The sequence below is a fragment of the Ovis canadensis genome, chromosome 15 (genome assembly GCF_042477335.2).
Source record: "Ovis canadensis isolate MfBH-ARS-UI-01 breed Bighorn chromosome 15, ARS-UI_OviCan_v2, whole genome shotgun sequence".
NCBI classification, from domain to species: domain Eukaryota; kingdom Metazoa; phylum Chordata; class Mammalia; order Artiodactyla; family Bovidae; genus Ovis; species Ovis canadensis.
This window is the reverse complement of record NC_091259.1, coordinates 15136256-15148011: the sequence shown is the minus strand read 5'-3', so window position 1 is coordinate 15148011 and position 11756 is coordinate 15136256. Positions and strand designations below refer to the sequence as shown.

The window sequence follows — 11756 nt, the reverse complement described above, 5'->3', positions numbered from 1 at the left end:
TCTGATACTTACTCTATATCCAAGTCACTTAGCCACTAATAGCCTCTCTTTTCTCATTTCTAAAATGAGGCTAGTAATACTAGTTACCTTATACAGCTATTATAAGCATTGGTTGCTGTTGTTTAGTTGCTTAGTCATACCTGACTCTATTGTGACCCCATGGGCTATAACCTGCCAGGCTTCTCTGTCCATGGCATTTCCCAGGCAAGAATACTAGAGTGGGTTGCCATTTCTTTCTCCAGGGGATCTTCCCAACCCAGGGACTGAACTGCATCTCCTGCTTGGCAGGCAGATTCTTTACCACTGAGCCACCAGGAAAACCCATTGTAAGTGTTAAGTTATATAAAATTACATAGAGCACAGAAAGCATTTATCACAGTACTTAGCAGATGGTGAGTATTCAGTAAGCACTTCTTGTAGTTGTTATTAAGCCCCATTTCTTTACTTGGTTGCAGTCTCCTTGAGGTCAGACTCATTTTCTATCTCTTAATCCCTGGCAAAGTTTTAAGCAGACAGTAGATTCTGGTGATTAATTTTATACACCTAGTAAAATCACATTGAATTTGTATTATTTCTCAATTTCAGAGTAAGAACAGCAGAGTAAAACAGGCCCAGGAGCGGGCAGGCTTGGCCCTCAGGGAGGAGCGGTGTGGTCAGAGTATCAGACATCACTGTTGTGTCCTCTTTCTGGGACTTGAAGTCCAGAAAGCTCCAAATCTCAGAGAAGAAGTATGAGGGAGAACAGTTTGGATAAACACATTTAAATTTCTTAATCCCCTAATTGTAAAAGGTTAAGCAGATTCAAAATGAATACATGATTTAAAGCCAGTGGTCTTGAGACTTTTGCAGGATGGTTGTGCTCTGACCATCCTTTGCCAATATGCCTTGAATTAAGAAGCTCTTGCCGGAATTCTTAAACCCTTTCTTAAAATATGCTTGGTTTCTCTTCATCTTCCAATTAAAAGGAAATGAGAAGAGATGCCAATTCAGCTGCCCTTTGAAGGAAATATGTTGATCTCAGGACATATAATTTGAATAATAACACGTAGCACTTTGCCTTTTACTGAGGGAGCCCACCATCATGCCTGTTGCATTTCCTAAAACTTACATCTTGTCAGGTCAATCAAACTTAAAAGTCAGTCCATCTCACCAACTGTTACCTGGTGAGCCTGGCCCCTGTGGAGCTGCTGGTGCTCCTGGTGGCTGGAGTGCTGAGGAAGCTAAATATTTCTTCTGTAGAATCTTCGAGAATCAAGCCCATTTGCTGTCATAGAATGCTGCTTGGCATGGGGGCCAATCTCTTGCATGGCATAACACACAAGGTTTTTGCATTTAGGTTATTTTAATTCATGGGTAGTGCATTTGGTATGAGTTTGATTTTTACAATTTCTGATTCAAATATTGTCATAAAACATTTGAAAACAGACCTTTTCTGTATCACTAAATAACTTTTCAATTAATTGATAACCATAAATACAAAAATCACCTAATATAAAATCTCAGCTAAATTTTCGGACCTGGTTACATAAAGGTTTTTTGATGTAAACGAAATCAAAGTTGGGGCTAACCAGATTCTCTGTGACCATTTTATCCTTAAAATAAAATTTTGCATATGAAGCCTCTCTTTATTGAGTTTAAAGCAGCACTTCCAGTCAATTCCCAGCATCATCTAAATATTGATAGTCTGGGTAGCTGAAGTGTGAACCTTCATTTCTTTCTTTTAGATATTGCCTCATGTTATCAATATATAATAGCAATCTCTTGGTAAATGCTCATGAATGCAAATTCTTGTTTTATATATTTTGAGAGGAGGGTAGAATATACGGAGAATAACAGATAAGTATTTGCAAGTTCTGTCTACACATTTTTCTCCTTTCCATCTGATGCCAAATGTAGGAAATCACTTATAAAAACTCTTGGAAATGTTACAAAATCATGCTGTCATTTGACCAAATAACCACAATTGTCTGTGGCTTTGAAAATTCTCCAATAAAAGGTTCTTATTTGGCCAACATCTTTTTAGACACAATAAAAATTACAACTTAAAGAGTTTTTAAGTGTCTATACTGGCTGCAAAAGAAAATAGGACAATTATTTCATATGCACGTGTGCACATACACACACACACACACACACACACACACCACACACTGAACTATGTTTCCAAGATTCAGTGAAGGCAGCACTTTTTCACTGGTAACATATCCAAAGAGATGAATCAGAAAATTTAGGAGTGATTTAACACCACTCTGCACAGACAATATCAATCCTATTTTGTGGGGACTAAGATAGGTAGATGATTAAATAGTATTTTCTGAATGGCAAGAGATTATTTTTCTCTAAATTCAAGTCTGGAAGTCACCATCAGGGGGTCCACAGAACAGGCAAGAAGATGCCTGAAGCTACCATCAGGGGAAATAACACAGTGCAGTGTCTTTGCCCTGCCAGCCTAAATGATCCCCAGACAGACGCTACATGGCAGTCACATCATCACAATAGACCCAAGAAAGCAGTTTATGAAGAAAGGTACCAAACAATTGGGTGTAATTTTCATCATAATCTGCAATCTTTAACCTGAATAATTTAATCACCATAAATATTAAATAGTAGAATTCCAAATGATAGGATGACCCAAGTTATCTTTGAACTTTTTCTTTTTTAAAAGCTGGTCACAGTGGCACTTAAAAAAATAAATCAGAAAATAATATGGCTTCAAGTGGACGAATAAATATGAATTTTTAAGAAAGTCTCTGCATTATCTATTGCTTTCCTCTTGATTTGGCCCCATTGATAATTTCTCCCCGAGTTTTCTAATAAGTTCTGCCAGGTCTTCTGAATTCTGAGTTTTTTCTTCAAGGAGTTCATAGCGGAGACTTGAGATGTCTTGTTTAATTTCCTTCAATTCCCCTTTGAAAAACAATGACAAGAAGTCAATTGTAAATATGTAATGCAGAGAAACTAGAGATTCTGTACAGATCAAAATCTGTTTTAATTCCACACACATCTATATTTTGAATCTTTTCAAAGAAAAGATTTCTATTTTCTTAGCTAAGTATTTTGGGTAATGCAAAGATTATAGAGAAAACTTATAATGAAAGTCCTCCTAAAATAATTGAAACATTGGCAACAAATGTTACAGGTTTTGGGAGCAATGGACCCTCACTTTCCCCACCCATTTATTTCTCCCTCCAAGTGTAAGAGAAAGCATTAGTCACTCAGCTGTGTCCAACTCTTTGCAACCCTGTGAAGGCTTCTCTGTCCTTGGGATTCTCCAGGCAAGCATACTGGAGTGGGTTGCCATGCCATCCTCCAGGGAATCTTCCTGACCCAGGGATCAAACCAGGTCTCCTGTATTGCAGGCTGTTTCTTTACTGTCTGAACTAGCAGGGAAGTCCTCTCCCTCTAAAGCTCCCCACAAAAATAGTACAGTCTACTTTCCCTGTCTGCAGGCTCTGCATCTGGAATATAAAGAATAGACTGGAATACAATGCTCCTTTTTTAGATAAGGAACTTGGTATTGACACAGGTCCTAGAATCAATCTCCCACAAAGACTAAGGGATGACCACAGTTACTTATCTAGCCAACGGCATCTGCCCTTTTGGAGAAATAGCCTCTATTTCCCCAGCATGAGGCAGTGCTGATGCCCGGTGGGATGCCACGCCCACCTCTCCAGCTCTCCCTCAGCTCAGCCTCAGGCCCCAGGTGTCGCTTATGCTCACGGGCTGACTTCAACTCACCTTCATTCACTTCGTCACTCTCCTTGTCTATCTGGGCTTGTAGTACATATCTTTTAATGAGCCTCTTCATTATTTTCTAGACAGGGAAAGGAGAAATCCATCTTAGTTTTATGTTCATGACCAAGCTCTCATTTGGAATAAGCTTCTGAATCTTTCTCTCTTTAGTAAATGCTTTGAAGTGATAGCTATGAGAGATTAAGACGATTTATCTGATAGGGAATGTATACTGTCTACAGATTTTTTTTTTAATTTTTTTTAACTTTTTTTTAATTTTATTTTATTTTTTTTAATTTTTAGTTTTTTATTTTTTAAATTTTAAAATCTTTAATTCTTACATGCATTCCCAAACATGAACCCCCCTCCCACCTCCCTCCCCAGAACATCTTTCTGAGTCATCCCCATGCACCAGCCCCAAGCATGCTGCATCCTGCGTCAGACATAGACTGGCGATTCAATTCACATGATAGTATACATGTTAGAATGTCATTCTCCCAAATCATCCCACCCTCTCCCTCTCCCTCTGAGTCCAAAAGTCCGTTATACACATCTGTGTCTCTTTCCCTGTCTTGCATACAGGGTCGTCATTGCCATCTTCCTAAATTCCATATATATGCGTTAGTATACTGTATTGGTGTTTTTCTTTCTGGCTTACTTCACTCTGTATAATCGGCTCCAGTTTCATCCATCTCATCAGAACTGATTCAAATGAATTCTTTTTAACAGCTGAGTAATACTCCATTGTGTATATGTACCACTGCTTTCTTATCCATTCATCTGCTGATGGACATCTAGGTTGTTTCCATGTCCTGGCTATTATAAACAGTGCTGCGATGAACATTGGGGTACATGTGTCTCTTTCAATTCTGGTTTCCTCGGTGTGTATGCCCAGAAGTGGGATTGCTGGGTCATAAGGTAGTTCTATTTGCAATTTTTTAAGGAATCTCCACACTGTTCTCCATAGTGGCTGTACTAGTTTGCATTCCCACCAACAGTGTAGGAGGATTCCCTTTTCTCAAAATTTTCACATCACCAGAGCTAATGACTCAAAAGTTAATTCATGAAAAAAGAGTAAGTTTAGAGCAAGCATGTAATCCTTGATATTCATTGCTTGTATTTTACTTGAAAAAATGTTAGAACAAGACACAGCCTTTTAGCTGGATGAGTCAAAGGTGTGCATTTCAGCCTGTGGGAATGGGAAGTTAAGTAAATGTGCCTCATTTATAGATTTCCCCCTCCATTACCAAGAAATGTAGCCAGTTTTGATTGTATATTTTCTGATAATTTAGGAATGGCTAGTTTAAATGTAAAAATATTTCTCTAGCACTTGGCTTCTACCATGAGGATACTGCTTTTTCTATATACTTTTTATAAATAATAAGAGGCTCAGCACATATGTGGGAAGTCCTGAGGGGATGGATATAAAGCTAAACCAAATCTTACTACCTAAGCCCAAAATTAAGTGATAGATAATAAAGTCCCACTTTCAAGAACTTATTCTAAGGATGTAATTAGGTATACAAACAAGTCTCTTCATAGTAGTACTCCTTATAATAGTGGAAAAATAAACCCTAAATGTTCATCAATAGGGGATTATTTATTTGTACAAAGTAATACAGTACATCCATTAAAATTAATATGATTATATGCTTTGCAAAGTGGAAAACTATTACTCATTATATATTATTAACTCATTTAGAAAACACTGCATATTTGTTGTTGTTGCTGTTTAGTCACTAAGTTTTGTCTGACTCTTTTGTGATGCTGTGGAGTGTAGCCCTCCAGGCTCCTCTGTCCAGACAAAAATAGTGGAGTGAGTTGCCATTTCCTTCTCCAGGGGATCTTTCCAACCCAGGGATCAAATCAGCATCTCATGCATTGGCAGGTGGATTCTTTACCACTGAGCCTTCAGGGAAGCCCAATATTGCATAAACATTTTTATAATAATATTAAAATGTATGTAAAATTATACACACACATACATATAATCATCTGGTAGAATATTCACAAAAAGTAAGTAGTCTTAATTGCTCAGTAATAGGGTTTAAGGTGACTTTTACTCTCTTCTTTATGCTTTTTGTAATATAGTCTTGATACAATAAACATGTAGGGTCTAATTTCCATGATGGCAAGATTTAATCTATTTTATTTACTTCTATATCTCTAGTACTTAGAAAGTGCATGGTACGTGGTAGTTAATAAATATTTTTTGTATTAGTGCATTATTACTGAAAAAATATAACAGGTCATTATCCTTTCAATAATTGCATAGTGTGAGTTTCTAAATATTACAAATAACTAGTCTTATTTCTTTAAAACCTCATGCTTACCTGATATTGTCTTGGAGGATTAGTGAAACTGTTTAACTGGAAATCTTCTGAGCTCCTTATACTTGATTGTTTACTATGTGCAAACTGTAATTTGAAAAGAATTAGAAGTTGATTCTTATTTAATTTTTAAATAATGTGATGGCATTTATCTCATAGTTTCATATGTGATAGTTACACATATGAACTAATAGTCTTATATACATAATCTTTTCTATATGTATAGTGCCATTTTAATTTAATTTGCTTAATATTCTGTCTTCCAACAGAAATCATAGATGTTTTAGGTGTGTTCATCAGAGGTTGTCTGAGGACTGTCTTAGACTTCGTGGCTGCCAGTCATGCTGTCACGAGAGTCATGCTTTAACACTCCCACAGTTGTCTCCTTAGTAGAGGGGGAGGCAAACAAGCTGAGAAAATAATAGTGGTGATCTCAGAAGTCCACTGGTGAGGGAGCCGCAGTCCAGCACCACTGACAACACCATCTGCACAAGCAGTAGACTGTGATGAGACTCCTGAGGAAACACCAGGAGACGACTTTGTTGAGGGATAGGATCCAGGTGTCAAGAAAGCACTAATAAATCTATTTGAATTTTAGGATCTGTATAATATCCTATCTGGGCAGCACTTTTCAAATAATACATATGCTTGAAGAGGCAAATGACAAAGAAAGCAATCTCAAGAGAGGTGGTAAAGCACCATATTAACATGCTAAGAGAAAGATTAGAAACCTCTTTAACACATTTTCTAAAGGGAAAATGGCTTTACAAAGAAATAAGTAGGAGAAACTGAACAAAACAGAGTATCTCCAGATATATATTTTGCGAGGTGGAAAATTTTTTCAGGGGTAAAGAAACTTTAAGACCATTTACTAAGACAGCCATGATTTCTATTTCCCAGTAATATCTACGTTGTTAGAGCTAATGAGTGCTTGCTTGCTGCAGTTGTGTCCGGTACTTTGTGACCCCATAGACTGTAGCACACCAGGCTCCTCTGTCCATGGGATTCCTCAGGCAAGAACACTGGAGTGGGCTGCCATTTCCTCTTCTGTTAGAAGTAAAGTGAAAGTGAAAGTCGCTTGGTCATGTCCAACTCTTTGCCACCCACTGGACTATACAGTCCATGGAATTCTCCAGGCCAGAATACCGGAATGGGTAGCCTTTCCCTTCTCTAAGTGATCTTCCCAACTTAGGAATCAAACCCAGGTCTCTTGCATTGCAGGTGGATTCTTTACCAACTGAGCTATCAGGGAAGCCCAAGGAAATTCAATTAAAATCCTTAACTCCAATTCTTTGATGCTATAAATGGCCACACATTTATAGCACACTGCTGAAGTAAAGCAGCTATGCACACATTCATCCATTAAACAGGTATTTTATGAGCATCTTCTATATGTAAAGTACTGTGCTATGTCCTGGTATTTAATGAAGAACATAAATAATTATCTAGCTGAGTTATAATAATAGGAAAAATAATAGGAAAAATATGGCAAGCCTGACAAGATTTATAAAAATATATATAATTGTGAAGATATTCTTTAGATAACATCCTTTTTCATGTAGCTATTTCCCTTTCTCTTTCACCCTTTCTAAAAATGTCAAGAAAATATCTGTATTTTTTTAACTTGATATCAACTTTAAAAAAATTAAGATTATATAATTGACCAAATTAACCAGAGAGATGGCTTAGGTCTGTAGAAGAACTCTTGACAAAAGCCTGAAAACTCAAATCTGGTTCTGCCTTCAGGTTAGCTGTGGAACACTAGGTGAAAAGCTGAAATCCTATAATCTCTCCTGATAGTGAAGAGAATGCCCTAGTTAATCCCTGGAGTCCTTCAAACCCCATTAATTTATGAATTTGTGAGATAAATGTAAACTTCAACATATTTTAATATTCATTTGAAAATAACATAATCATTAATTTTCATAATGATATAAAATATAATGATATTAACCTATAATATTAGATATGATTCCTGAATTTCAAACTGTGACTTATGCTTTAAAGGCATCATTAAACATGATGACCAGAATCAAGCTCACTTCCACCCCTCAGTTTTTAAGCTAAAGCATGGAGGGTGAGGACAGGTTCATAACCAGAGGGAAAGGATCCAGACAAAGGGAATTTGGGGACATCACAGCCATCTACTTATGAACACCTAGCCTCATGGTGGCAAGTTATTAATTTAATGTTTTATTTTGTTAGAGGCCATGGACATATCCAAATGGTGTTCGTGGAAATAAGAAAGTAAAAATTTATACTTCTTTGAGATTATTTTAGAGATGAATGTGTGGACCTTAGTACATGATGTGCCAATCATCCCAAATTAAAGCAGCTCCACAATACACCACACCTATGGCAATAATACTTTTTTGAAAACTTAATAACCACATAGGTGGTCTTTCATTTGCTCTTTTCTAACTTAAGGCCTTTGAATTTGTTGTTCCCAATTCCCACAACATTATCTTGCAGAGTCTTTGCCTGACTGACTTGCTTTGTCTGATCCTCTGGAGTTGAGATCAATGTATAAGCTCCTTAAATGGCTTTCTGTGCCCACCCCATGAAAATAGATCTTGAGAAAGCTAGGCCTTTTGTATCCTTCGTGCTCTGTGCATGCTAAGTTCCTTCAGTCGTGTCTGACCCCTTGTGACCCTAAGGACTGTTGCCCACCAGGCTCCGCTGTCCATGGAATTCTCCAAGCAAGAATACTGAAGTGGGTTGCCCTCCAGGGGAGCTTCCCAACCCAGACAATAAACCTGTGTCTCTTATGTTTCCTGAACTGGCAGGCAGGTTCTTTACCACTAGCACCACCTAAGAAGCCTCTTGTATCCTTCATAACATGCCAATTACTTTATTCATTGGCTTATTTACATGGTTATTGTCTACATCCTCCTGGGCTCCACAGAAGGAGGGACTTTGTTTAGTTCATCTGTTTCCCCAGAGCCATCACTCTGAGAGAGATGGCAATTGCTCAGAAGTAGCTGGCTGATGAAATGAATGAAGTACTTTTAGGTAACTAATGGAGATCACTTGGTTTCCAGACACCTTGGTGTACAAGGCATGTACAATCTAGGTTTATGAAACAGCTGGCTACAACTCAACCACATGGGAAAGATATATCTGAAACCTGGAGAGCTGGTTTTAAGGTCTGAGGCAGATGACTTACAAACTGACATACTGGATGACACAAAAGAGGCAAGGGAAAACCAGAAAACAGTTTTAAGAATGCATGCAATTATAGGTTTCCTAGAGTGTAGATCTATAGTATATCATACAGTTTTAGCATAACACATGGCTTCCCTTTGCATGCACCCAGTAGGCAGAGTCTGGGTTTTCTCAGTTGCAACATTTTTAATACTTTGGGCTGAGTAATTTTTTTTTTACTTAAAAAATTCCATGTGTTTGAAAATTAAATGTCCAATTTTCAATGACAGGTGTATCTAAGAAGCCATTACAAGGAAAATTAGAAAATATGTGTAACAGAAAATAATAGAATTTTATATCACTAACACTGCCATTTAACAGAAAAATCTATAATCACTTTTTAAAATCCAGATGCACATTGGAATTTTTTGAAAAATACAAATACCCAGGTATTGTTTTTTTGCTCCAAAGCTCCAGATGTAATTCCAATGAGCAGCCATGTTTTAAAACAAGGTTTTTAATTTGATCTTTTACTTTTATCTAGCCTGTTTCACTTTTTCTATTTCATATTCAATGCTCCCATTTCATTTCATTTATGGGTTGGGTACTTCCTTACTGTGGGGGTCTTCTAATGCATTGTATAATGTTTGCCAGTACCCCTGGTCTTCACCCCTAGATGCCAATAATAGGACCCATCACTAGTTTTGACAACCAAACCTGTCTCCAGGTATTACAAATGCACCCTAGACTGCTGGTCATGTGGGATCAAAATCAGCTCTCACTGGGAACCACTTATATAATTAAATGGTACCTGACTAAACAGTAATAAATCCACTTGGATCTTTTTTATGTGATGAATTCTGCTGTAAATCTGCAATGTGAATTTGAATGCAAATTTAACATCTATACAGCAAAAATTTCTCATCAGTTTCTAATGTGTAGTAGGTATTCAACAAACACATGTTTAAACCCCAAGAAATAATATGTAAGAAGAAACTTACCCAATGGTGCAAAGAAGCATTTTAACCACTTGGTGGCAGAAAATTCTAATTTATATTTGTTCTGATGGACAGCCACTAAAATACACTGAGAAGTCGAAGCAATTCAGCGGGCAGTATGAATAGCATTTAACCCTTAGTGATTTGGACATTTACAGATGATACTGATGTATAATATGTGATGAGAGTGAGGAAGGGGGTTTGGTGAGTGGAAGCCGGATGACTGGGTGTGAACTCTGTGCCTGACTAATGTGCAGATGTACACTCCAGTTCTGAAGGAGGCACCACCTGCTCCTTTTTTTTCATACCTTCTACATTTCCTGCATTCTTTATGCTGTCTGTCTTTCACTTCCTAGTAATTAGTTTTATATTAGCATTTTCATCTTGCTGCAGCTTCACTGTAGGATGGGAGTGAGGAATACTAAATAACTGTTGTTATTTATTAAGTGGAGCAAGCAAGCTTCAGTCTTTGGAATTTTTTATGTTTGGACATAGCAACAGTTCTGAGAGTTTCGCACTCTCCGCAAGCATTGAAGGGCCTGAGGCTGGGATCAAAGCAATGAACTGAAAAGGTATAGGCAATACGATCAGTCGGCAGTGGGTGCTGGCATGTGGGAGTGAAGCCACGTGGCACAGTGCTTGTAAAAACTCTTACTTTGGAATCAGGTAGATGTGGATTTGAATTCTAGCTCCGGCACATGTCTGAAATGGGACTTTGAGCAATTCATTTCACCTTTGTTATCCTCAGGTTTCTCATGTATAAAGTAAGGAAAATAATATTACCTACATCCCTAGAGCTAATGTGAGGATTAAAGATATAAGTGGTGTAGAATATGTAGCTTGACATACAGTTGATATTGTACAAATGTCAACAACTATTATTAGTATATGGAAGGATAAATATCTACTTTGTGGCTTTAGACCTGTTTCATGGTTAGTTTGGATCTGTTTTTTTTTTTTTTTTTTCTTTTTCTGGAGGTACTTCACTGAATATTGGTTTTCACTTATGTTTCCATGACTAAAGCATTCAGGCAGTGAAATATTCATGATTCCCACACCCAGATGAGCATTAGAATCTCTTAAGGACTTAATAAAATACACATTTCCAGGTTCTATGGCCAGAGATTTTAACTTGATAGCTCTAGAGCAGAGGATGGTAATTTGCACAAATTTGTCTGGCAAAATGACCCTGGTGATTGTAATTGGAACTGTTTCATCGTAACTATTTCATCAGATGACTAAAAAGACAGCCTTGGACCTAATTGAACACTAAAGGACATAGTTCTTGTATATGTAACTGATGAAAAAAATCTGCACATCTCATTCAATATAGTGCAGAATGGACCCCAAATGCTAAGATAACGTCTTTATGCTCCACACTGGCCTATTGTCTGGGTCACGTGAAACCTGCTCTGAAACTGACACTTGAAGGTGATCTGTTCTAGAGCTGGAACAGAGCAGACATTCAAGAAGCTATTTGGCATTTTTAGGTTTACATATATAATATGTACAGCAGAGACTGAATGCATGCTGTTCTTTCAGACTCTGTGTC

The 11756-nt window shown here is 37.4% G+C and overlaps 1 protein-coding gene across 1 annotated transcript in view; it reads right to left on the bottom strand.

The window, feature by feature from the left end:
• Nucleotides 1–1323: 1323 nt before the first annotated feature.
• The window catches only part of TRPC6 (transient receptor potential cation channel subfamily C member 6), a 158426-nt gene continuing 147993 nt past the window's right edge, over nt 1324–11756 (bottom strand). The window contains exons 11-13 of the mRNA XM_069554814.1: nt 6066–6149; nt 3739–3814; nt 1324–2907 (exon numbers count right to left, since the gene is read on the bottom strand). Of these exons, the coding sequence (XP_069410915.1) occupies nt 2756–2907; nt 3739–3814; nt 6066–6149 (312 nt within the window). The 3' untranslated portion in view covers nt 1324–2755. The remainder of the gene's footprint in view (nt 2908–3738; nt 3815–6065; nt 6150–11756) is intronic.